Source organism: Aquarana catesbeiana, linkage group LG08 (genome assembly GCF_042186555.1).
Source record: "Aquarana catesbeiana isolate 2022-GZ linkage group LG08, ASM4218655v1, whole genome shotgun sequence".
NCBI classification, from domain to species: domain Eukaryota; kingdom Metazoa; phylum Chordata; class Amphibia; order Anura; family Ranidae; genus Aquarana; species Aquarana catesbeiana.
Window position 1 is genome coordinate 279,868,326 of NC_133331.1, and position 27,278 is coordinate 279,895,603.

Here is a 27,278-nt window from a genome sequence, read left to right on the forward strand (position 1 = left end):
GCCGATCAGTGTAGCCTCAGTGACCATCAGTGCTGCCCAATCAGTACAGCCTCATCAGTAAGAAAAAGAAGAAAAACAGAAAAGCGCCTCTAAGTGCAGTAGTTTAACCGCTTGCCACCCGCCAGCTGTCATATGACGGCCAGGCGGCGCAGCTCTCGTTCTGGGAGGGCGTCGTATGACGCCCTCGCCTTCCGGCCGACCAGGGGGCGCGCACGCGCCCGCCGTGTCACTGGGCACCCAATGCTTGTGCCCCGGGGCCGCGATGTCCGCCGGGCAACCGTGATTGCCCGGTAACATGGCAGGACCATGGATCTGTGTGTGTAAACACACAGATCCACGTCCTGTCAGAGGAGAGGAGACCGAAGGTGTGTTCTCAGTATAGAGCAACACCGATCGGTCTCCTCCCCTTGTGAGTCCCCTCCCCCTTCAGTTAGAAACACTCCCTAAGAACATAATCACCCCCTAGTGTTAACCCCTTCCCTGCCAGTCACATTTATACAGTAATCAGTGCATTTTTATAGCACGGATCGCTGTATAAATGTGAATGGTCCCAAAAATGTGTCAAAAGTGTCCGAAGTCTCTGCCACAATATCGCAGTCACGATAAAAATCGCAGATCACCGCCATTACTAGTAAAAAAAAAAAATAATAATAATAAAAATGCTATAAATCTATCCCCTATTTTGTAGACGCTATAACTTTTGCACAAACCAATCAATATACACTTATTGCGATTTTTTTTTACCAAAAATATGTATCGGCCTAAACTGAGAAAAAAATTTGTTTAAAAAAAAAATGGATATTTATTATAGCAAAAAGTAAAAAATATTGTGTTTTTTTCAAACTTGTCACTCTTCTTTTGTTTATAACGCAAAAAATAAAAACCGCAGAGGTGATCAAATTCCACTAAAAGAAAGCTTTATTTGTGGGGAAAAAATAATAAAAATGTAATTTGGGTACAGTGTTGCATGACCGCGCAATTGTCATTCAAAGCGTGACAGCGCTGAAAGCTGAAAAATGGCTTGGGCAGGAAGGGGGTGAAAGTGCCCTGTATTGAGATGGTTAATAAAACGTTTGATCACATAGACAAGGGGTCACTCACATAGGGAGTAAAGGATTAGGCTCCTCTGATAATAGTCAACATTCTGATGGAACCACAAATGCCCAGGGTACGCACATGAGGAAGCTGCAAAGTGGAGGCAGAAGGCCGGCATTCTTTTGTGTCTGTTTCGGGCAGACCACTCGGTGGAGCACAGCATGGACCAAAGCGCCGACAGGTGATGTCCCCAGGAGTGGGAGTAAACAATGCGTTTCAGAGCATGCAAGATGTAGATAACGAACATGCGCGCTCCTTTCTCAAGTTATGACAACCGGCCTTCTTCTTCTACATTGCGGCTCCCTCATGTGCGGGCCACCGGTGTTTGTTGTTCCATCAGGATGTTGACTGTTATCAGATAAGCGTGTATCTTTTACTCCCTATGCGAGTGACCCCTTGTGCGTCTGATCAAACGTTTGTATTAAACTACTGCACTTAGAGGTGCTTTTCCATTACTTCTTTTTCTTTTGTTATACAGAGTTGGTTTCACTCCTAGAAGAGCTTTGCCCTAAGTATTTGCCCCCTGCTGTGTGGCTGTCATTCAGACAGGACACAGATTTTTATTAGGATGTATATTATGGACTTTTAACAGACTATTTATGGACTTTTTAACATTCCAATCCTATGCGCTTGCATTTTCTCTCTTTTGCAGCCTCATCAGTATACATCAGTGAAGAAAAATTACTTATTTGCAAGATTTTAAAACAGAAACATTTCAAAATGTTCAGTCTTTTTATGTTTGTTTAGCAAAAAAATAAAAAACCCATTGGTGATTAAATACCACCAAAAGAAAGCTCTGTCTCAAAAAAAGATAAAAATTTTACTTGAGTACAGTGTTGCATGACTGCGCAATTGTCATTCAAAGTGTGACAGCGCTGAAAGCTGAGCAGGAAGGGGGTAAAAGTGCCTTGTATTGAAATGGTTAATAAACAACCCGAAGTGTGACGTCCTTCGATGCTGAGCTTGCCTCTATACCCATTTGAATTCATCTTGTGGAGCGCCTTTCTGTCACTACCTGAGACCCTAACAAGGCCTACTCACTTTTTACCTTCACCGTCCACCTATCCACTGTAAAGGACAACATATCCCAGATTACCTCCAGGGATATTACACTGCAGATTGCGTGGCAGCGCTCGACCACACACATAGGAACAGAGCTGAGAATTGTTGCAGGGAGCTCTTAGTGTTAAAGTATCCAAGACATAAGAGGCCAGGAGCTGAAACCCAACCAGGCTGCATGGATTACTGAAAAAAAATGTTTGGGTCGACTGATCCTTTAAGTCCAACCCAACATCATCTTTTAAACTATCACAGTGCTAATTCTGGAGGTGCGGAGTTCTGAGTCAGACCTTTGAGCTTATGGCTAACTTGCCTCAACTTATTGCACGTTGCACTCGGCTTTATAAATTGCCTCATGTCTATTTTGTATGTTTTATCTGATGGGAAACGAGATCCTGTTTCTTTGCGAAACACTTTCCGCACTCCAAGCAGGAAAACGGTCTTTCTCCAGAGTGACTCCGATGGTGTCGAAGGAGGTTTGACTTTTGTGCAAAGCCCCGTCCACAGACCAGACACGAATATGGCTTTTCTCCTGTATGAATCCTCTGGTGCCGGAGGAGATCCGACTTTTGAGAAAAGCAGCGGCTGCAAGCAGAGCACATGTACGGCTTGTCCACCGTGTGAAACCTCAGATGCCGGAGGAGGTTAGACTTCTGCGAAAAGCATCGGCCGCACTCGGAACACGGATAGGTCTTTGTTACAGCAAGGCTGGCAAAGCTGGAGCCTTGGCCAAAGGATTCACCGCATTCAGAGCATGGGGACCCAATGTCAGATTTGGGTTGGGAGATGTGCTTTGATCCATGGCTACAACAGTTATTAGATACATAGCAAGAGAACGGTTCATTGGCTAAATTGACTTCATAAGTCCTTGGATACAAGTGATCCCTAACAGTCCCCCCAAGGGTAGAGAGATTAGATGACAGGTCTGCCATATGAGGTACTGCTTGAAGAATTGGGACGGTGGGGTTTTCTCCTAAAGGATTTGCTGTGATGTCTATTACATTGTTTGGAGAATCAACTGGACAATCTTCTGTTTCATACCTTCTGTATCGCCCATCTGAAGAAAGAGGAAAATAATTAGACGAGCATAGTGTATACTAACCCCAACTACTGTATTCTGAAAGAGAAGTAGGAAAAAAAAAAGGGGGGGATTGACTGAATAAGGAGAATCTGGGATTCCGAATTAAGGGGTTAATTTACTAAAGGCAAATTCTCTCTGCACTACAAGTGCACTTGCAGTGCAAAGTGGATTTTCCTTTAGTAAATAAACCCCTTAGTGTTTATTCCGCACCTGTGTTGATCTCTACAGGAACTTCATCTTCCATAATCTCTCCATCGCCTTCCTTCTCAACTGTGACGTCTCTTGGAGAGGTTCTGGTGTCTTCGGGGTCTGTGCATAAAGATGAGAGTTAAGTCCCCTGTACTGAGATGTATGAGAGACCCCAGAGAGTGTGTGTGGGGGGAGACTGGTCACATCTCTTGCAGTAACTGAACAAGGGAATCGGTGGTTCTCTTGTAGATTAAAGAGGAGTTCCAGTTTGTAAAAAAAATAAAAGTCAGCAGCTACAAATACTGTACAAGCAGAGCTTCTCCTTTTGGGTGGAGCTCCGTTTTATTTATTTTTTGCATAAATGGGCCTGTTTCAGAACAGGTAACACTGCAAATAAAACAAAGCTAAGGAGGTCACTATATGCAGTAAAGTTATATAAAGGGTGTGACAGCGGGCAATATCTGTATGAGAGGAGTTTGGACAGGGCTGCTGATAGGGGGGGGGGCACTTGTTCTTCTGTAGGGGGCCCGGACAGCAGGAGGATCGGTGGAGCAGAGAAGGAACGATGACAGACCAATGCCCTCTGAGTCTCTCACCCAGCAACTGAAAGCCGGTTTCTCCCCCTCTCCCTCCCGCCGGCTTTCAGCTGCTGAGTGAGAGACTCAGAGGGCCGAGTTTAGTGGGTGCTGGGGTGGGTTGAGCCCACCCAGATTTCAGTTCTGCCCCCCTGGCCGCCACTGATCTCCTTCCCCCACCCTCTCTCCCACCCGCACTCACAGCCCGAGACAAGGAGACGGCAGCCTGGAGGATGGAGTGGTTAGAGGAGATGAGGTAGAGAGGAAACAGCCAGGAGAAGGTGCGCTGTGTTGTGCTCTCCTCTCAGAAGAGCGCTCATCTATACAGTACATGTGAGAGGATCGCTCTTACTGTAGATTGCATTGCACTGTACACACACACTACCCCCTATCCACATTTCCTGCTGCCGGGAGGTGAGCAGCCCTCGGAGGAGATAGGGGTGTGTGTACAGTACAATCCAATCTACAGTAAGACCGATCCTCTCTCATGTACTGTATAGATGAACGCTCTTCTGAGAGGAGGGAGAGCACAACACAGCGCACCTCCTCCCAGCTGTTAGTGGCTTCCCCTGTAAGTTGGGGGAGGGGGATGGGCGCCTATCTGTGTTGGCAAATGTAATGGGGGATTGGGGGAGGGGGGATATGTGTGAGGAGGAAGAATGTGGGAGTCATGTTTTACTAGGAGGAGGGTTTGGGGGAGGGGGGCGGGGGTCAAACCAGCAGAGGGGATGTTTGTGCTGGGGGGGGGGATTAGAGCTGGGTGGGTGTTTTGGGTAGGGAGGAAGAATTTGTGTTGGGAAGGGTCAATTAGAGGGGGTTATGCTAGGAGGAGGGATTTGTGGAAATTTGTCCTAGGAAGGGGAGAGGGGTCCAGAGAATAGCTCGAACTGCTGGAGGCTCGGGGGAACAAAGCCATTGGAGAGCCGCAGATGCAGATGTCCACAGTCGGATGAAAGCCGGAGCTTGTGGAACTTGTCATGCAGGAAGGTTTCCCGCTCCTGTGTGAAGTCAGGCTCAAAATCACAAGGACACACCTAGGTTCACACAGGAGCGGTGGGGAATTGCATAGCATTCCTGTTCAAATCGCATGCAATTCTTTGCAGTGTGATTTGCGCCCATTCATTTTGTATGAACGAAAACCGCATCGCAAAGAATCGGCGAGTACTTGACCAAGAGTATCAGTGCTCGTACTCGCGATGAAAAAATAGGGTTTCGGTGAAACCCTACTAAGGGTATAAGAAGGATAGCCCTGTATACTGGAGAAGCCACATCATTGCTGCCAGTGATATTGGGAAGCGAGGTGTGTCTGGATGAAGAGTTATACAGAAAAGACCAATAGATGTGGTGGGGATGAAATCTCAGTGAACTGGAGGCGGAATCCCCCATGTGAAAGTGACACACAGCTCTAAGGCTATATAGGATCCTCACCTGTGCTGATCTCTGGAAGGATTTCCTCCTCCGTATATGGTTCCTCACACATCAGCTCTTCTGCTTCCTCCAACAGTTCAGCCTTAATAACAATTATGTCTTCAACCTTGGTGAGACACGAATCAATCTGAGTAACACAGTCATTACCAATGGCTAATCTATGAACTGAAAATATACAAGAGATACTGTATATAGATATAGCAAATACATCATTCCATATTATATAAGGTGTTATTCATATGTAACTACCTGATGTTCCTGTGTGGAGTCCCGGGAATACAGAGGACGGGGACATCTCTCTGGGGGATTTCTGTTACAGGATCCATCTGTAGGAAACACACACACTGACTGAATACATTGTTTCTATGTCTTTATATCAGAGGATGTGTGTATCTAGGTGGATCCTCAATACTCTCCTCTCCTTTACAAGAAATAAAAGTCTCCTCTTACCCGGTGATGTGAGGGGCGGCCGGTTGTCCATCATGACGTCCTTGTAGAGATCCTTGTGTTCTTCTATATACTCCCACTCCTCCATGGAGAAATAGACAGTGACATCCTGACACCTTATAGGAACCTGACACACACAATGATACAGTCACCATCCAGACACATCCCTTGTCTGTTACTGGATAATGTCCCAGAATTCCCGGCACTGCTCACCTCTCCTGTCAGCAGCTCAATGATCTTCTGGGTGACTGCTAGAATCTTGCTGTCTTTTCCCTCTGGTGTCAGGGAGGGAGATGGAGGCTTTATCATGCTACTATGGTTTCTGCTCCATCCTCCTAGCATAACAGGATGACTGCTGGGTGTCATGTGATCACCAGATGTCTTCTTCACCAATGTGTAATCCTGTGTATACAAAAGTAGTTTGAAATTAGCAGCTCACTTGTCTTTGTCACCCTCCCAGAATCCTCCTCACCTCTCTGGTCAGGTCTCTGTTCTTTTAACAACTTGCCGACCGCCCCGTGTACATATACTGCGGGCGGCGGTTCTCCTGCGTGAAATCACATACAGGTACGTAATTTCGCTCCCCCGGATCTGCAGCGCGCAACCGGCGACCAGCTTCTACTGTGATTGGACACAGCGGGACCCAATCAGTGGGTCCAGTGGACCCGATGTCTGCTGGGACCCGCCGATTGTTCATGAGAGAGGCAGAACGGTGGTCTGCTTATGTAAACAAGGCAGATCGCTGTTCTGCTAGCAGGGGAGACAGAAAACCCTTTGGTCGCTCCTGATATTAACCCCTTCTCTGCCCGTGTCATTAGTAGAGTGACAGTGCATTTTAGTAGCACTGATCACTGTATTGGTATCACTGGTCTCCAAAAAGTGTCACTCAGATTTGTCTGACGCATTGTCACAGTCCTGCTAAAAATCACTAATCGCCGCTATTACTGGTAAAAAAAATAAAAATTCTATAAATCTATCCCATAGTTTGTAGACGCTATACCTTTTGAGCAAACCAATCAATATACTCTTATACCAAAAATATATAGCATAGAAAAAATCAAGATCAAGATTTTACCACCCTCCGGATCTTAAAAAAGCATTCCCTCGATTCAGTGCAGAGCGTTCTCTGCTCAAGCCGACAGCTGTAAAAAAAAAAAAAAAAAAACAACACAGACAGCCTGCCAAGTTTCTTACAACATCGCTAAAGAGAAACATTGTAACATATATTTCTTTAGATCAAAGGGAGGAACTTCTGTCTGTAAATTAGGTCAGTTTAACCACTTTAAAGACTAAACCTTTTTTGTCACTTGTTGCTTACAAGTTAAAATCAATATTTTTTGATAGAAAATTACTTAGAACCCCCAAACTATATATTTTTTAGCAGAGACCCTAGAGAATAAAATGGCGGTTGTTGCAATATTTTATGTCACAATGTATTTGCGCAACGGTTTTTCAAACGCAATTTTTTGGAGAAAAAATATACTTTAGTGAATTAAAAAAAAAATAAACAGTAAAGTTAGCCCAATTTTTGTATAATGTGAAAGGTGATGTTACGCCGCAAGAATCGTAATCTTTATTCTAAGTAAAAAAAAAAAAATTGTAATTCTCATTTTAGCCAGAATCATGCAGCTCTAATGTAGCAGAATACATATTGGCCTAAATTGATGAAGTGATTACATTTTTTACACTTTTTTTAATGGGTGTGTTTTATAGCAGTGGGTAAAAAATATTGTTTTGTTTTTTCAAAATTGTCAGTATTTTTTTGTTTATAGCGCAAAAAATAAAAACCACCGAGGTGATCAAATATCACCAAAAGAAAGCTTTATTTGTGGGAAAAAAAGGATATCCACTTTATTTGGGTACAGCGTTACATGACTGCGCGATTGTCAGTTATAAAGTGACGCAGTGCCGTATTGAAAAAAATGGCCTGGTCATGAAGGGAGGTAAATCTTTCAGAGCTGAAGTGGCTGATAAGAGATAACAATGATGTCATGTGACCTCCCAGAATCCTCCTCACCTCTCCAAGCCATTTTTTGCGATACGGCACCGCATCGCTTTAACTGACAATTGCGCGTTCGTGCGATGCTGTACCCAAACAAAATTGACGTCCTTTTTTCCCACAAATAGAGCTTTTTTGGTGGTATTTGATCACCTCTGCGGTTTTTATTTTTTGCGCTATAAACAAAAAAAGAGTGACAATTTTGAAAAAAAAAAAAATATATAATTTTTACTTTTTACTATAATAAATATCCAAAAAAAGGGTCTTCATTAGTTTAGGCCAAAATGTATTCTACATATTTTTGGTTAAAAAAAAAAAGTGATTTCTAGCGGGACTGCGACATTGTGGTGCACAGATCGGACACTTTTGACACCAGTGACATTTATACAACGATCAGGGCTATAAAAATGCACGGATTACTGTATAAATGACAGTGGCAGGGAAGAGGTTAACATTAGGGGGCAATCAAGGGGTTAAATGTGTTCCTAACTGTGGGGGGATGGGACTGACTGGGAGTACAGAGAGATCGCTGTTCCAAATCACTAGAAACTGACGATCACTCTGTACTCCCCTGACAGAACGGGGATCTGTTTGTTTACATTGACTGATCCCCGTTCTGGCTCTCTGTGGTGTGATTGTGGGTGGCTGGCAGACATTGCGGCCTCTGCGCCCCCCCCCCCACCGTGCGGTGGCCAGGCACCTGCTATAGCTGTAAAGGGACTGATGTACAGCTACAGCGATTTGCGGGATCGAGCCGACCTGCTGCAGTATAATGATGGCGGCTGGTTGGCAAGCATTTAATATAGATAAGAGTGATGTCATGTGACCTCCCAGAATCCTCCTCACCTCCCTGGTCAGGTCTGTGTTTTATTAAAGTGGTTGTAAACCCTTACAATCCACGTTTTGCTACAGGTAAGCCTGTACTAAGGCTTACCTGTAGCTATCCCGGATATCTCCTAAACCTGCATGGTTTAGAAGATATCCCCTGTATCTGCATGTGCCGACATCATCGGCACATGCGCACTGACGTACATACCGTTTACTTTGGGTGAGTGTGCCGTTACCGGTGGCTCCCGCGCGTCATCGTGGCTCCGGCCAATCACAGCACCAGAGCCGCGATACCCGGAAGTAACTCCGGGGAGAAATGTCGCTACCTGGTGCTGTGTACGGGCACTGCAGCAGGGGCTTCGATCTCAGGTGAGTATTACATAAAGAGCTAGTATGCTAAGCATACTAGCTCCTTATGTCTTTGTCAGGTCTTTTTTTTTTTTTTCATGTGGGTTTACAGCCACTTTAAGAGAGATAAGAGTGATGTCATGTGACCTCCCAGAATCCTCCTCACCTCTCCAATTAGTAGGTAGATGATCTCCAGGGTGAGGCTTAATACCCTGTCAGTCATATGACTCCGCTCTTTCTCCATCCTCAAGCAGATTCTTCTGTAATTCTTTCATATAAACGGATTGATAACACCCTTTTATCTACAAAACAAGCAAAACATTGTAAGGTACGAACAAAGAAAACATTTAAAAGTGTTAAATCCAGTTATTTTGTTTGCTCCCCAACAGGCATACAGAGAGACCAGAAAGGCCCATTCAGGTCCGTCTGTCAGTTTTGATGGCGGACCTGAACGGGCGCTCCATGCTAGTCTATGGAGTGACAGATGTCAGCAGTGACATGTCCACTGACATCTGACCCAGTGGCCCTACTTTCGCATCCATCCCTGGTGGATCGGGTGAGATCTGATGAAAACAGACATGCTGTCCGTTTTCGTCCGATCTCTCCATAGGAAGCAGTGGCGCTCGACAGGCCCCTCCCCACTCAGTGAGCAGAGAGGGACCTGTCATCCGCCGGCTCAGCGCAGATCAACAGAGAGATCCCCCACTGAGCTGGTGGACCTAGGTGGACTCCGAGGCAGCGGATCCGCCTTGTGAGAATGATGCCAAAGACTAATTCACACTGCCACGGGTCTGTAGTGGGCCTCAGCCAATTAAAAAAAAAATAAATAACAGCACCAATCAAAAAGAGGGCTGCTGTCACTGCACCTAGAGTTGCCACCTCATCCCTTTAAACCTGAACACATATGAATTACACAGGTTCTGAGGCTAATTAAATGCAGATAAGGCACCAAGTGAGTTTAATCACCACCTTAATCAGCCATAGAACCTGTGTAATTCATATGTGTTCGGGTTTAAAGGGATGAGGTAGCAACCATAACTGCACCTGGGCAGACTCACTGTACACAGATGGCGTGGAGCTCTGACTTTGGTTCGGGTCTGAGACTTCCAAGGCATGAAGGCCAGGAAATGGGCATTTTCCGGCGTTGATTCCTCTAACGCTGATCCCTCGGTGTAAGACGTATCCTCACACACTTCTGATCAGCCGCGGTGTCATTTACAAGATGGGGCAACACCCCAACCAGGCTTGTTATGGCACAGCGGTCGCGCTGCGTTTATACCATGTAGAGGGAGCCGGTGACCAATCCTGACACAGCGTCGCAATGCACCGCAATCCATAGTCAAAAGAAGAAGAAAATATTACAGCGCACACATGCAAAAAAGTCATTTACCTCAAGCAAGGCTAGTTTAAAACACCTAAGCATTTCTAGAAAAACATTTTCAAAAAATATGGGGATTTGGTCACACCATATTGCTATATGGTGCTAAGCCCACTTACTGCGACAAAGTACCCCATAATCAGTTTTTTGAAAATGTTTTTCTAGAAATGCTTAGGTGTTTTAAACTAGCCTTGCTTGAGGTAAATGACTTTTTTGCATGTGTGCGCTGTAATATTTTCTTCTACTGTATGGTCTTATGGCTGCACCATCTTTAATGCATTTTTTAGAGTGTGCCCCCCAAATATCTTGTTTGCAATCCATAGTCACACACATAAGCCTGCACCTCATTGATACAATGTACTGCATTATACTATTATATGACATTGTCCTGGCTCATGTTGGAGCCATACACCAATTATTATGATCATTAATAGAGGCAGTAGTGCCAATGACTGCCCAGTCACCCACCACCTCCACCTGTACATCCTGACTGCCCACCCACAACCCTCACCTCATTATCACACCTGGCCTGCACTCACCTGCACACAGTGGCTTCCTCTTCACTGACACTTCCGGGTTCAGTCACCACTGAGTAACACTTCCGGGATCACCTCAGAACGCTCAGGAGTAGCAGGAGAGCGCCGACCTACGCCCTCTGCTGGCCGCATTGTACATGCCGCAGCCGCACGCACAGCTGCCACTGAATAACTTTAGTCTCTCAGCAGAGCCGTAGCTGGGGCAGGCAGTCATTTTGTCGTAGTGCTGTTTGTGCGGACACAAAGAAACTGCATTGTGTTAATTCATGTTTTCTCTTTATTTTCAGCTAATAATGATCAAAAACGTCAAAGATCAATGAACCACGGGAGTGCCTGTCATTGCTGCAGCATTCAGCAAGAAAATTTTTCTTGAAGTAGGAAAGCAACATAGTGTGTATAAGGGCAGAAGCCATTTTGTTGTGGTCCAGCAAAGCTTTATATAGGACTGCAATTCCCAGAATGCCTTGCTATTTTATTTCTGTATTTCCGCCTATACTGAGATGTACCAATGCATTGAGCAGATTGACATGTAATGTATATTATTAATATTATTATTAATAAAAAGGGTGGTCTGTTGCTTCAGACAGTAGAAGTCCCCCTGTTTAGGAGGTCCAGCACCCAGTAACATGGTCTGTCATGCTTTAAAAAAGCCTCTGAACATTTTGGGGTTCCCTGGGCATAGGGTCTTGGCGTGAGCGTCCAATCCTGGGAGACCCGCGTACCCTGCGGCAGTAGGGCATGACCCCATCCAAAAGACGCTTTCTAGGTGGTAAAACCTATCGGGAGTTTTTGTGGTCTGCCCGGTGTCCTCTGCCCAGCTACATGGGGGAAGCAGCCAGTCTCATGTATGGCATTGCATCGAAGGCAAGCTGAATCAGCGACTTTGTGTGCATATTACCACCACCACCCCCCGCAAGGTCACCGAAGGCAAATTGTGCATGGTCAAGCTATGTCCCTTAAAGTGAACCTCTTCAACAGTCGTTCCTTGGTATCATCAGTACATAACCTGCTGTTCATGACTCAAGGATTTTGGAACTTACCTTGTTGGTTTATGCACAATACAGGAAACTCGGGAATGGGCCGTATACAAATTCTGGCAACTGGAAAAAGTGCATTATACACTATGTTGTCAAAAGTATTGGGACGCCTGCCTTTACACGCGCATAAACTTCATTGGCATCCCGGTCTTAGTAGGGTTCAATATTGAGTTGGCCCACCCTTTGCAGCTATAACAGCTTCAACTCTTCTGGGAAGGCTGTCCACAAGGTTTAGGAGTGTGTCTATGGGAATGTTTGACCATTCTTCTAGAAGTGCATTTGTGAGGTCAGGCACTGATGTCAGACGAGAAGGCCTGGATCACAGTCTAATTCATATCAAACGTGTTCTATCAGGTTGAGGTCAGAACTCTATGCAGGCCAGTCAAATTCCTCCACCTCAAACTCGCTCCTCCATGTCTTTATGGACCTTGCTTTGTGCACTGGTCCAAATCATTTGGTGGAGGGGGATTATGGTGTGGGGTTTTTTTTTAGGGATTTTGGCCCCTTAGTTCCAGTGAAGGGAACTCTTAAGGCGTCAGCATACCAAGACATTTTAGACAATTTCATGCTCCCAATTTTGTGGGAACAGTTTTGGGGATGGCCCCTTCTTGTTCCAACATGACTGCACACCAGAGCACAAAGCAAGGTCCATAAAGACATGGATGAGCGAGTTTGGGGTGGAGGAACTTGACTGGCCTGCACAGAGTCCTGACTAAGGATGAGCTCCAGCGTGTTCCCACACTCCACGTGCCGAGCCCGCCAGGAAGTCGCTGCGCTAATCACAGGCAGTGAGACATTTCCTGATCTCTGCAGCTGCACATCTGGAAAATGTCTCACTGCCTGTGATTAGCGCAGTGCCGTGCCGACTTGATGGCGGGCTCGGCACATGGAGTGTGCGAACATGCTGGAGCTCATCCTTAGTCCTGACTCCAACCTAACAGAACACCTTTGGAATGAATTGGAGCGGAGACTGCAAGCCAGGCCTTCTCGTCCAACAGCAGCGCCTGACCTCACAAATGAGCTTCTAGAAGAATGGTCAAATGCTTGAGTCATGAACAGCAGGTTATGTACGGATAATACTAAACGACTGTTGAAGAGGTTCACTTTAAGGGATAAAAAACATCTCAGTACTTGTCTTTGCAGTAGAACATGTTTTCTAATTTGAAGGGCCTATGCTCCAAACTTTCTAAGCAAAGTGCCAGTTTACTGTCCTTCAGGCTTTGAGGGGCTGGAGTGTGGCCAGTAGGAGTACCCCGACATCAGGGCCCAAATCATTTACTGTAATGGTAGGACTAGTGCCCCATTGGTGCTATTAATGAGATGGCGCCCTATCATTGGTGCCAGTTGGTGGAATAGTGCCCCAAGGGCCAGTTAAAGCCAAGCAAAGAGCCACTGTTTGGAAACCACTGGTATAGGCGGTCGGAGCTATATGCGAAGGGTGAGGAGAGTCAATTATACGTAAGGTTTGGAAAGCCTCCAAGAAGGCAAACTTTAAAGCGGAACTTAACCTTTCATTTTACCAGTTTCCGAAAATAATTACATTCAAACCATGCCATGAATGATAACTGTCAAAGTTGTTTGAGATCTCAATTGAACAGTCAAGCCATCAAATGTCTGGTGTCATAACTGATCACATGTGCAGTGCCATGGCAGCTGCAGCACAAATAGAGGCTAAGATGGCCGCTTCCTTGGATGTAAAGGAGAGAAGGGTTTAGTTCCGCTTTAAAAGGTCTGTGTTCAATGCTTTCTCAACTTAAAACACTTACGTAATAGATATGACAGGTTCTCTTAATCATTTATAGGCATTTAAAGCGGACTTCAAGTCTTGTAGGACCTGGGATCATTTCCAATCTGACTCAGCTTATGCACAAATGTTTTTTGAACACCTGGCCATCACACCTATATGAGAATGCTGGACATCCCATTCCAAATTCATGATCTTTATCATAGAAATTGCCCCACATTTTGGCTATAACAGCCCCCCCTCTTCTGGGAGGGCTTTCCAGAAGATTTTAGTGTGTCTGTTGTGTCCGTTCAGTTAAAAGAACTATTGTGAGGTCAGGTCCTGATGTATGTTTGAGAAGATCTGGCTCACAATTGGTTGGGGTTCCAATTCATCCCAAAGGTGTTCTGTAGAGTTGAGGTCAGGGCTGTGTGCAGGACACTTGAGATCCTCCACAGCTCATTTATCTTTATGGAGCTGACTTTGTGCACAAGGCCATGGTTATGCCTGGAACAGAAAAGGGCCTTCCCCAAACTCTTACCACAAAGTTGTAAGCATGCAATTATCTAGTACTTTGGGCTTTATAAAGCTCTGAAAATATCTACCTGGGCAATTATATTATGGTCAATGACAAACTGTGTGGTTTTATTAATTGGTTGTTTAGTGGTAGAAAACTTCCTTAACAAATGCTCATGTTATGTCTTATCCTGTTATTTTCTAAAGTCTCCTGACCAGGGGAACCAAAGTCTACTTCCCAAATCATGACCGATCTGCATACAATGGATAAGGAAAGGGATAAGATAACCAAAAGGATAGTAAACCTCACTCTGGAGATCATTTACCTGCTGACCGGAGAGGTGAGGAGGATTCTGGGAGGTCACATGACATCACTCTTATCTCTATTAATAAAACACAGACCTGACCAGAGAGGTGAGGAGGATTCTGGGAGGTCACATGACATCACTCTTATCTCTATTAATAAAACACAGACCTGACCAGAGAGGTGAGGAGGATTCTGGGAGGTCACATGACATCACTCTTATCTCTATTCATAAAACAGACCTGACCGGAGAGGTGAGGAGGATTCTGGTAGGTCACATGACATCCCTCTTATCTCTATTCATAAAACACAGACCTGACCGGAGAGGTGAGGAGGATTCTGGGAGGTCACATGACATCCCTCTTATCTCTATTCATAAAACACAGACCTGACCAGAGAGGTGAGGAGGATTCTGGGAGGTCACATGACAAGACCTGACTGGAAGATGAGAATTCTGAAGGGTGACATTAAATCAATCTTTAATACACAGACTTGACTAGAGATAAGATCTTTGGAGAGAATATATGATATCACCATTACTATTTTTAATTGACAGGATTACACAGTGGTGAGGAAGACATCTGATGATCACGTGGCACCTAACTGCCATCCCTATGAGTCCAGAGAAAGGTGCAGGAGTCATCGTCCCATCATGGATCCCCCATCTCCCTCACTGACACCCAAGTCCAACAATGACAAGAAGATTCTAGAAGTCACCCAGAAGATCATTGAGCTGCTGACAGGAGAGGTGAGCGGTGGTGGGAATTCTGGGACATTACCCAGTAACAGACAAGGGATGTGTCTGGATGGTGACTGTATCATTGTGTGTGTCAGGTTCCTATAAGGTGTCAGGATGTCACTGTCTATTTCTCCATGGAGGAGTGGGAGTATATAGAAGGACACAAGGATCTCTACAAGGACGTCATGATGGAGAACCAGCCAACCCTCACATCACCGGGTAACAGGAGACTTTCATTTCTTGTATTAAGATCCACCTAGGTATACACATCCTCTGATATAAAGACATAGAAACAATGTATTCAGTCAGTGTGTGTGTTTCCTACAGATGGATCCAGTAACAGAAATCCCCCAGAGAGATGTCCCCGTCCTCTGTATTCCCGGGACTCCACACAGGAACATCAGAAGGTCCCTGAAGAAGTTCACGTAAGAGACTTAAATATTGATCCCATACCTAAATATGTGAAGTGGTCAATGCGTTCATGACCCTGTTATTTTAATACATTTATACTGTTTCATCTCAGTAAATGATGTTTTATGTTTTGTATTTCATACAGTTTGAAGACCTTATTGTAATTAAAGTTGAAGCTGTAGATGAAGAAGAGCCTGATGTGATTGATGACGAGCCCTACAAGCAAAAAGAAATCCCTCCAGAGATTAGCACAGGTGAGTAATGAACACTTACAGCGGAACTTCACCCAAAAGGGGAAGATTCACTTGTTTGCGTCCACCTCCCTCCTCTTATACAATTAGCACTTGTGGGGGGGGGGGTTAACCTGGTTTTGACAGATACCTTTTCCCACTTCCATTTCGATCCAAGTGGATTTTCGGGCCCCGCAGCCCTCTGGGACACATCACAGGTCCCGGAAGACTGCGTGACCATTCACAAAGCGCAGCGCAGCTTGCGCATGTGCATTGGGAAGCTGACTGTGCAGCCTCGAGGCTTCACTGCCGGTTTGCCTTAGTTAAGATGCCGATGTCTGAACCCTAAGCCAATTGAAGAATCGGCTCAGGTGAGGACAGCGCTGGATTCGTGGACAGGTAAGTGTCCTTATATTAAAAGTCAGAAGCTACAAATACTTTTATTTTTTTTTGGGGGGGGGGGCTGGAGCTCCTCTTTAAGGGTCTGTTTATAAATGTTTTCACATTTTTTGCAGTTCATTAGAGGTACTTGTATAGTGCCAACAATTTTACGCAACGCTTTACATATATATTGCACATTCACATCATTCCCTGCCCTTAAGGAGCTTACAATCTAAGGTCCCTAACTCACATTCATACATACACATTTTTTTTTTGTTTTTAATCCGCGGTGGTGCGAAAAAATGAAAACCATGAAGTGAACAAAACAGGTGTATGTGAACCCCCCCCCCCAAAAAAAAAAAAAGAGGTAGGACCTCACCCTGAAACCCAGGGGCGAAAGTCTCCTAACAGGGACAAGGTTTATGAACCTGGCCTACCTGGCCAAAAGGCCTGGCGGACCCATCTCCTGGTGGACAGGCAAAGGCGACCACCGAGTACTAGGTCGAGGGGCAAGCCTGAGGACTCACACCCTCCATCCAGTGAAGAAAACACACACAAAAGTAAAAAGTGAGGGGGCAAATAAATAAATAGCGGCCGTGCAATGTGCAATGGCTAGGCCTTGAGGCCTGGTAGCAAAAATTGCCCTCAAAAGGCCTTTCTCATGAAGGTGCAGTGCAGAAAACACTTTTAGTGCCGCAACCATGTGCCTGTTCACACAGTAGGGTCCCACACCCAAGAACACCCCTAGAGTGACCACTTCCAGGGGGCACAGACACCGCAGACTCTCTACCTTCCCAGCCAGACAAGGTAGACTCATTCAAATCGGGAGGAACTTGGCACAAACAGTTTTCCCGGGGGAATTACTCCTGTGCCCCAACTGCCTGGGGGTGCCCCAATTTCTGTTCCAGCCAGTACTAGCCTAGAGCCTCCATCATACCAACAGAGATATTATACAGCCAGCCATTCCTACCAAAAAGCAAGAAAGATGGCGTAGCACCCCACCTGGACACTGATAAAAAACAGATATTACACTTAATTGTAGCCAAAAGGCATACACACTAGGGCCAATTTAAACAGAAGCCAATATACCTACCAGCATGTCTTTGGAGTTTCCAGTTTTAGTAAATCAACCCCATAATGTTCTGCAGAGCCCCTTCCACTTCACCTCTCATCTCCAGTGACTTAAGGAACTTTTCTGCCATCTAGTAAGCATTTATGTTCCTGCTCCATTTCTTCTTCCCCTCAGATGGAAAACACAGCAGTTATAATACAAAGGAATGCTCCATTATCCTTCCCAATGGTGGATTAGATGATGAGGTCATGTCAGAGTCTCCAGAAGAAGACCTGGTCACTCCAAGCCTCCATCCAGCAGCTCACAGCAGAAGCCGGTCATCGAATCCCTCCGCAATCAGAGGATGTTCTCCTGACCCCTCACCTCCTGTTCCCCTTCCTACAGCTCATAGAAGGAGTGCTACATTCCAATGCCCTGAATGCAGCAAATGTTTTTTCCACAGAGCGAACCTTATCTCCCACCAGAGGACACACACTGAGCAGAAGCCTTACTCGTGTTCCATTTGCAGCAAATGCTTTAAGCAGAGGGCCCATTTAGTCAGTCATCTGAAGAGCCACTCCGGCATGAACAATTTCTCTTGCTCTCAGTGCGGCAAGTGCTTCAAGTGGAAGTCTAACTTCATCAAACACGAGAGGATACACACAGGGGAAAAGCCCTTCTCCTGTTCTACGTGCGGAAAGTGTTTTGCTCAAAAATCTGACGTAGTAAAACACGAGCGAACTTCCGGTTCCGGCGCCGCATGGAGTAGCTGCTCTCTTCACCAGCTCCCGCAGCTCGACTCCAAAATCGGCATATAAAGCCAGAAAACCCCCCAAAAAACACCGGCACCCACCCCACGCCATCTCAGGGCACAGGATGGACCGGTTTGTGGAAAAAACCGGCACGCGATCGTACGCGGCCGCGGCGGCGCGGACCCCACAGCCGCAAATCGAGGCCCCGGCTTCGGCCTACACGGAGCCTCCCACAGAGTCAGAGCCTGACATGGAGGTAAGCGGCGCTGCGGCCCCCTCCTCACCTGCTGATGCAGCTCAACACCCCACAAGCCCATCCAGCCCATCCAATGCATCCAATATTGAAATGATAGCTCAGGCTGTGGCAGCCCTCCTCTCCCCAATGATCACAGCCTCGGTGGAGAAGGCAGTTAGCGCAGGCATGAAACAAATCCAGGCCCAGCTAGGGGAACATGCCTCCAGGCTGAATGAAGCTGAACACCGCATAGCAAATATTGAGGAAGATATGTACCACTCTCAATCCTCAATGCAGGCCCATGACAAAACCAACAAATATATCCTTGAAAAACTGGACGATTTGGAAAATAGATCCAGAAGGAGCAACTTGCGATTTGTAGGCATCCCAGAGTCGCTACAATCCTCAGCTCTCTCTGACCTATGCGCCAGGCGCATTCCCGAAGCACTAGGCCTGCCAGGCCCCTGCACAGTAGAACGGGCCCATCGCATGGGAACCTTCAACGCAGAACGCAAATCGCCTCGTCCCATAATAGCAAAATACCTCAACTACTCAGATAAAGCTTACATCCTGCAAAAATTCAGGCAATCCAGAGCTCTCCAAATTGACGGCATGAAAATCCTGATTTTCGCGGACTACTCCATTGAAGTGTCCCAAAAGAGAAAAGCCTTTCAACAGATTTGCTCGGAACTGCACCATCAACAACTCAAATTCACGTTGGCTTTCCCAGCTACCCTTCGACTCAAAGCCCCAAATGGCGACCAACTCTCCTTCCAAGACCCAAAAGAAGCAGAAGCTTTCCTGCGTTCGCTACACTCAGGCCCCAACCTCAGCCCCTCTCCTAGAGCGTCTCCTGTCAACCGTGCTCTAGACCAAAGGAGCCCACGCAAAGACTCTCCAAAACGGTTCAGACCTTCAGCACCGGACCATCACCGTCCTACTCCTTATTGAGGAACACGACCATATCCACACATTGCTACCACTCAATGCCCCACCTCTACGGCTATGGTGGCCCAACTCTTAACGGGATATCCCACTCAAGAAACGAAGTTAAAAAAAAAAAAAAAAAAAAAAAAATTTTTTCTCTTTCAAGCTTGTCCACTCTTCCTCACGAAGCGATTCTGATACTGGTAGGCCAAGCAGTTTTTTTTTCATGTTTAATACGTACTGTTTATACTTAACTAACTGGTAAATTTGGTTTTTGTTACAACTAAGGTATTGCCTCTCTCCCCTGGTTCTCCTGTGTATCCAACTCCTTCTTCTAATGCTGCACAAAACAAGTGGCCAATGCATTTCACCCCCTTAAATGCGGGTTCTTAAATACAGCAGTCGCTGAGTCCTGCGTTGGGAGTTGGACTACACAGTCGACTCCATGCGGAAAAAAGCGAAGTTTACTCAATATGTTTTATTGTTTCTCCTTTCTACCCTCCCCTTCCTGTACCCCTCCCTATACTATGCACCCCCATCTCATTGCACACATGTCCTTAGCGGTTACAAAATCCCTATTTTAAACAAAATAACCCCCCCCAGAACTCAGCCTAATTCCATGCCACACCTCCACATATCAACATGTGAAAACCATACAAAATCTTCACATACCCCCCCAGTGACCCCCCCTATATGAAACTAGTCTCCTGGAATGTTAAAGGGCTTCGTTCACCCAATAAGAGAATGAAAATCCTCCGTCACCTCAAAAGACTCAAAACCGACATTGCCCTACTCCAAGAAACCCACCTCTCCACCCCTGACTTCCACCGAATGAAAAAATTATGGGTAGGTACAGTAATAGGCTCAGATTCCAATGGACGCAAAGCAGGAGTTCTGATACTCATCCACAAAAACCTGCCATGTGAGGTCCTATCCACCAAAACAGATGCTCAGGGGCGCCTCATCTCAACCCACATCAAATTAGGAACCAAAGAACTGATAATTTCAAACATCTATGCGCCCAATAACCCCACAAAACAATTTTTTAGCGAACTCTCAACATGGCTCCTCAGCGACCCGACTCTCCCACACATAGTGGGTGGAGACTTTAATTCCACAATACACCCGATAGACGACAGATCCACCTCTAAGCGCACTTTCCTTCCCTCAGATCTAGATTCACAAACTCTACTAGCCTCCACGATGGAATCCCTCCATCTACATGACATCTGGCGACTACGACATCCAGCTGACAGAGACTTTACATTTTATTCCAATCCCCACAATGTCTTCACCAGAATTGACTACCTCTTCTGTTCAGACGACCTTTTACCAATGATATCCGATGCGGACATTCACGACATTGCCATATCCGACCATGCACCAATCTCGACCACGTTTGATAACCCTGACTTACACCCAAATCCTAAAATATGGCGTTTCCCCTCTTATCTCCACAACAATGCTGACTTTCGAAAATACATCGAAAATGTCTGGTCTGAATACACATCGACCAATGCTGAACACTCCGACAACCCCAATTTATTCTGGGAAGCAGGCAAAGCATTCCTCAGAGGCCGTATAATCTCCTATGCAGCATCCTTTAAAAGAAACGCTCTCAAAAAATACAAACAAGCCAGCTCCCAACTACACCTAGCCCAAAGAATACTATACACAAACAACTCCAATGACAGCAGGAAGGCATGGCAATCAGCTAAACAGTCTTTTGACACTTGGGCCGAAACCCTAGAACAAACGAAAAAAGCCCACATGGATGCCACCCTCCACAAATTCGGCAATAAGGCAGGCAAACTCCTCGCCAATTTATGTAAGGGACCCTACCATCCGACACATATCTCATCCCTCCGGGACTCTCGGGGTAACATAAAAACCACCCAAACGGATATAAACAATACCATGTTACAATATTACTCATCCTTATATGGACCAGATCCCATAAACCTTGAAACAGCACAATCATTTCTTGAAAAGGTAACCCTATCGCATGTATCACCCACACAGTTAGAAGCCCTAAACGCCCCAATATCCCTCCACGAAATATCCACTACAATTAAAAACCTAGCTCCCTCGAAAGCCCCAGGTCCTGATGGTTTCACGGGAGAATTCTACAAGTCACTACAACCACTCGTAGAACCCACACTACATGAAGTATATCAGCACATTTGGACAGGGGGAACATACCTACCCACGGGCAATCAAGCCACTATCAAATTACTAGCCAAAAAAGGTAAAGACCCCCAAGAACCAGGCTCATATAGGCCAATCTCACTTTTAAACCTAGATGTCAAAATCCTTTCCAAAATTATTGCCACAAGATTAACAGACATCATACCCTCCCTGATACATCCTGCCCAATCAGGGTTCGTGAAAGGCAGAACTGCCACCATGAACATCAGGAAGGTAATGATGGCCCTAGAACATGCCAAATGCAATTCAGAGGGAAAGTATGCTATCATCACTCTGGACGCGGAGAAAGCCTTCGATAATGTAAGCTTCGAGTGGCTTTCTCTGGTCATGAACAAAATGGGATTCTCCGGCTCCTTCGCTCATCTCATAAACACCATGTACACCGCCCCAGCCGCTAGACTGGTAGCAGCAGGCCTCTTATCAGAGGAATTCCGCCTACACAAAGGGACCCGGCAGGGCTGCCCCTTATCACCACTCCTCTTTAACATAGCACTAGAACCATTATCTAGATACTTATCACACGTAGCCCCACTAAACGGCATCCCCATCGGCAAACAGGAACTTCGCACCTCACTATTTGCCGACGACGTCCTTATATTCACAGCAAACCCCTCCTCTGACATGTTCACAATTAAGCTTATCTTTGACCAATTTAGATTATGCTCGGGCCTTCGCATAAATTACAACAAAAGCGAAATCCTCCCCCTAGGTACCGCATCCAACCCTCCTTGGACACAGAATTCCATATTCTCGGTAGCACACTCCCACATCACCTACTTAGGCATAAGAATAGGCAAACTACCCTCCTCTCTCTATCACCTCAACTACCCACCCTTACTCAAAAAAATCTCTCAGGAACTAACAAACTGGATGGATCTCCCCCTCTCGCTACTGGGAAGATGTCATCTAGTGAAAATGGTCAGCTTCGCCCGCCTACTTTACCCATTACAAACCATTCCCTTACTCCTACAGCATAAAGACACAAAATTTCTTAACGAGGCAATATCCAAATTTTTATGGCGGAATAAGCGGCCGCGAATTGCACTCACTAAACTTTACCTTCCCAGGCGCGAAGGGGGTATTAATCTCCCTAATGTCAGAATTTATAATTTAGCCTGCCTCATGAGGATAAGTCTAGATTGGGTAGCGCAAACATCTCGATACTCCAACTTTTGTTTGGAAACCGAAATGGTCAATCCATACTCCCTGGTAGCTCTCCTACACTGCAAATGGAAATCCACCCCTCCACCCCTTCAACATAACCTACTACTTCGGGACACAGCCATTGCCTGGAGGGAGACCCAGAAATACCTCAAGCTCTCACCCTTTATATCTAAACACCTTCCAATACAAGGAAACCCGAGCTTCCCCCCAGGTCTGGAACGTCAGCCATACATCACCTGGCAGCAGAAAGGCATCTCCAACTTTTCTTCGCTTTGTGACTTAAAAACTGGCCGCCCCGTCCCTTTCAAGTCATTAGCGGAGACATTCCAACTCCCACAGTCACACATGTTCCACTATGGTCAATGTATCAGCTTCCTCAAAAATGCCTGCAGAGACGATCACAAAAGATTTCAAACGTCCCTATCGGACTCTCTTCTCGCAAAGGGCTCCTACAAAATCTCAGACATATACCAGCCTCTCCTACTAAAAGCCATTCCCTCACTGAAGACATCTTCAGCAGCTAACTGGGCAAAAGACTTCCCTGATGCCGATTTGGTCGACAAAATACTTCAAGGCCTCAACACTATTCACAATCTGGTGCCCAACGAATCCTGGAGAGAAACCCAACTTAAGATCGTCCATCGAGCCCACATACCCTTCCTCTCGAACAAACAACCTCAAACCTCCTCCACGTGCCCCTTATGCCGACACCCTAGGCCTACTCTGACCCATCGCTTTTGGTCATGCAGCTACATCTCCAGCTTTTGGGACAAGGTCCTCCAATACATATTCGATGTAACCCTGCTGAAAATTCCCAAAGACCCCCTTCTCCTCATTTTCGGTCACTGGGACCCCCAATTGTTACCCTGGTCTCCGAACCCTGCACTTTCCTACAAGGACTGGATCCTGATATGCCTCCTTTTCGCCAGAAGAGCCATTTTAAAAAATTGGATATCCGATGCATGTCCCAATACCTCTCAAATCAAAAGGGACCTCCTACAGTTGCTGTACAAAGATAGGATCAACATGGACTTTACGAACGACACAATCAGGACGCGCTTCCACCACAAATGGGGGGCTTTCATGAACTCGACACTCTCTCCCACGGATATAGCGCATCTTGAGACTTTCTCTTTCCTCTATCAGGAACCTCCCCCCCCACCGCAGTTGGAATGATCCCTCCAAACCAAGATTCCTCAACATAAGGAACCCAACTCCTACCAAACATCACAACATGATCCAGGACTTCCTCCCGCTCCTCAGGACCTCTTATTTCTCCCCTTGTAGGAAAATGGAAACCGCAACTGCAACTAAGGACATCAATACCTCACCACTAAAACCGTAATTATCACTATACATATCACGTCAACCTATTTGTTACCATTTAACCTGTACTTTATACCCACAGGCTGTTTTTACACCACCTAAAGCACGCTCTTGGTGCTCTCCACTCCCACCCCCCCCTGATGTCTGATGTTAACATTCTACATCTACCTGGCCTTCCCCCACTCAACCCTTCCTACACCCTATGCGGAGTACTTCCAGTAACATTGTGCTAGCAATTTCAGGGAATCCCTTCCCCCCCCACCTAGATCCATCCAGTTTCTTCCCCTTTATTTCCTCCCTTCTGCTATCTATCTTTATCAGCTGTTTTATGTTCCTATTTTGTATACAGCTAATGTTTACTTTGGATTTTCTTTTTTTTTTTTTTTTATGGAAAATAATCACAAAAAAAACAATGATACTGTCTATTGATGTCAATCCCTGTATGTTACATCCTTCAATAAAAATTTATTTAAAAAAAAAAAAAAAAAAAAAACACGAGCGGATTCACTCGGGAGAGAAACCTTACGCATGCATGGAATGTGGCAAGTCGTTCACAGACCAGTCTCACCTTGTTAAGCACCTGAGGATCCACACGGGGCATTATCCCTTTTCCTGTGTGGAGTGCGGGAAGGGGTACTCTCAAAAATCCCACCTAGAAACCCACCGGCGAATGCACGCGGGAGAGAGGCCGTATTCCTGTTCAGTGTGCGGGAAGTGCTTCTCGGAGAAATCTATCCTGGTACGGCACGAGAAGGCCCACGAAGGGAAGAAGCCGTACTCTTGCTCGGAGTGCGGGAAATGTTTCCTACAGAAATCAGAACTGGCTAAGCATCAGAGGACACACACGGGGGAGAAGCCATATTCCTGCTCCGAATGCGGCAAATGCTTTGCTCAGAAAGCTGATCTGGCCAGACATCAAAGGACACACACGGGGGAAAAGCCTTTTTCATGCAATGAGTGCGGGAGGTGCTTTACGCAAAAGTCAAATCTAGTGGGTCATCGAAAAATGCACCTGTCTGAGAACCTTTGAAATAGCACTAAAGCCGGCCATACATGGTTTGAATCTTAGCAGGTTCAGCAGGGCCAGCCAAGATTCGATCCGTCTATGGGCAGGTTGATTGTATTGATCGACTTGGGTACAATGAACCTGCTCATAGATGGTTCAAATCTTATCAGGTTCAGCAGGGCCGGCTGAGATTCAATCCATCTATGAGCAGGCTGATTGTATGGATCGACTTGGGTAGAATCAGCCTGCCCATAGATTGTTGAAATCTTAGCAGGTTCAGCAGGGTCCAGCCAAGATTCGATCCATCTTTGGGCAGGCTGAGTGTACCCAAGTCGATGCATCGATCAACTTGTGTATAACAAGCATGTCGGATTTTCGGCATGTGATGGTTGTCATCCGCTATAGCTGCTAGCAATAAGCACTGTGTTCTCCTGGCAATCATGGCTCCCTCTGTCTCCCCCCCCTCCCCTGGAGAACACAATAGCTACGCGGGAGGAATTCCCCCATCATTACTGATTTTGTTGATGGGGAATCATGCGATTTTCTTTCCTGCAACCCGTGGTCATCTATGGCCAGCTTAAAAAAGAAAAACATCTCGGCAATATCGGAATTCCAGACGACATCTCCTCCTCCATCTGCTAGTCTGATGAGTCATCAGGGAGGAAAACAGACAAATGAGCGGGGCTTGTTAGCCTGATTGACAAGCTCTGCACTGCAAGTTGTGAAACTAGAGGGGGGCAATGTTAAAGACAGGAAGTGTAAATTCCTTTTTATTTAAAACTGTGTTTACTGTCTTTATTAAAGCCTGAACTCCTTTATCAAAGCCTTGTTTGGGTCACCTAAGCACATCTTAATTTCTTTTGGGTAACCCCTAGTTGTGCATAAATGTCTGCCAAACCATCCTATTTTTTTTTTTTTTTTGAGGCCAGTTCACCCCAGATATAGTGCCGTGCGTTTTTTTTTCTGCATCAAAAACACAATGAAAGTAGGCCATATGGTTTCCAATGGCATAGTTCACACCGGTGTGGTCAGTTCCAGGGCATTTCAGTACCAGAAAAAAAGTAGAACGTGCTGCACTTTTCCTGCACTGGACTGTGCTGGAACAAAAACGCATCAAAAATGCACCAGACCCCAGTACATTGGAAAAAAACAGGAAAAAAAGCATCTGAAACACTGTGCCGTAATGCAGCAAAAACACGTTAAAAATGTGCATGCAGAAATGCAGCCGGAATGGATCTGGAGTGCGTTTTTTGTGGTTTGAACCAGCCCTTAAAAAGTAACAATTCTGAAAGTTGCTTTATATTATTTACTACAGTTCTAAGTTGTTTTTCTGTACCTACTACAAATTATCTGGTGGGGTGGTTGTAGCGCTGGTTGCCAGTCAGTGAGATACAATGCACTTCTGTGTGCTTATCCATCATCTGTCGGGCATTACCCACCACTTCAAAACCACGGCACTCCAGGTGGAAGGTCTCCAAAAGGCCCCAAACATCAGCAGTCACAGGGAGAAGTCGTCAGCACCGGGATATAGCGGCTAAAACACATAATCTTTGTTCAATAAACAGTGGATTACAGCCATATGGAAAGGTAACGTGTTTCGGCCGTTAGGCCTTATTCGTGGCTGATGATTAACGCTGATTAAGGCATAATGGCCGAAACATGTTGGCTTTCCATATGGCTGTAATCCACCATTTTTGATTAAAGATTATCTGTTATAGCCAGTATACCCTGGCACAGGCTTTTCCCTGTGACTGCTGACGCTTCTGGAAGTAATAGAACCTGACGGGAAAGTAGTACTGTTTCCAAATACTGATGACTGTATCTGCACATTGGCCCTCATTTTGGAAAATGTCATAAAAAAAGTTGATTGTAATACTTCCATTTGTCACATAAATATTCATCCATGTCCTGTGTGAAGTCCTTGTACAACCATACAGGGGACGCACAGGTGTTTTGTGCATCCCCATGCAGGAAATCCCATAGCAGTCAACTGCACAGACACAGCCCCTGCCCCCAATGTGACATCCGTGTGGGTGCATGACCCTGGACGCACCCTGTGTCCCAATTGACAGCTATGGGACTGCCTGAATGGGGATGCACAGAACACCCCAAGAGGACAGCAGAGGGAAATATAGCTGATTGGACACCCCACTTGGATGACTTCACTGCATCTATTGTGAGCTTTGAGTCTAAATTATTCCACAGTGTCTGCAGTTACAGAGCTGAATGGAGACTTGTTTCAGTGCCGGTTCACACTAGCCTGCTCTGCGAGATTGCATGTGATTTGCAGTGCAGTGCAAATTAC

At 45.8% G+C, this 27,278-nt stretch overlaps 2 protein-coding genes across 3 annotated transcripts in view; one reads left to right on the forward strand and one right to left on the reverse strand.

Annotated features, from left to right (window-relative positions):
• The window catches only part of LOC141106752 (uncharacterized), a 122,623-nt gene extending 96,827 nt beyond the window's left edge, over positions 1–25,796 (forward strand). The window contains exons 16-22 of the mRNA XM_073597678.1: positions 14,457–14,580; positions 15,100–15,291; positions 15,378–15,501; positions 15,610–15,707; positions 15,839–15,947; positions 17,551–18,102; positions 24,459–25,796. Of these exons, the coding sequence (XP_073453779.1) occupies positions 14,457–14,580; positions 15,100–15,291; positions 15,378–15,501; positions 15,610–15,707; positions 15,839–15,947; positions 17,551–18,102; positions 24,459–24,997 (1,738 nt within the window). The 3' untranslated portion in view covers positions 24,998–25,796. The remainder of the gene's footprint in view (positions 1–14,456; positions 14,581–15,099; positions 15,292–15,377; positions 15,502–15,609; positions 15,708–15,838; positions 15,948–17,550; positions 18,103–24,458) is intronic.
• On the reverse strand, positions 1,945–11,131 carry LOC141104527 (uncharacterized). 2 transcript variants are annotated; one of them, XM_073594124.1, is made up of 8 exons: positions 9,216–9,348; positions 6,953–7,016; positions 6,088–6,276; positions 5,878–6,001; positions 5,677–5,753; positions 5,428–5,533; positions 3,446–3,544; positions 1,945–3,211 (listed from the first exon to the last, which is right to left on the reverse strand). In XM_073594124.1, exons 3-8 carry the CDS (start codon positions 6,238–6,240, stop codon positions 2,514–2,516), a joined length of 1,257 nt encoding a protein of 418 aa, XP_073450225.1. In that variant the 5' UTR covers positions 6,241–6,276; positions 6,953–7,016; positions 9,216–9,348; the 3' UTR covers positions 1,945–2,513. The 2 variants fall into 2 exon arrangements, with proteins under 2 accessions (XP_073450225.1, XP_073450224.1); XM_073594123.1 differs by lacking the exon at positions 6,953–7,016 and adding an exon at positions 10,967–11,131 and having other exon boundaries at positions 1,946–3,211; positions 9,216–9,351.
• Positions 25,797–27,278: the final 1,482 nt, after the last annotated feature.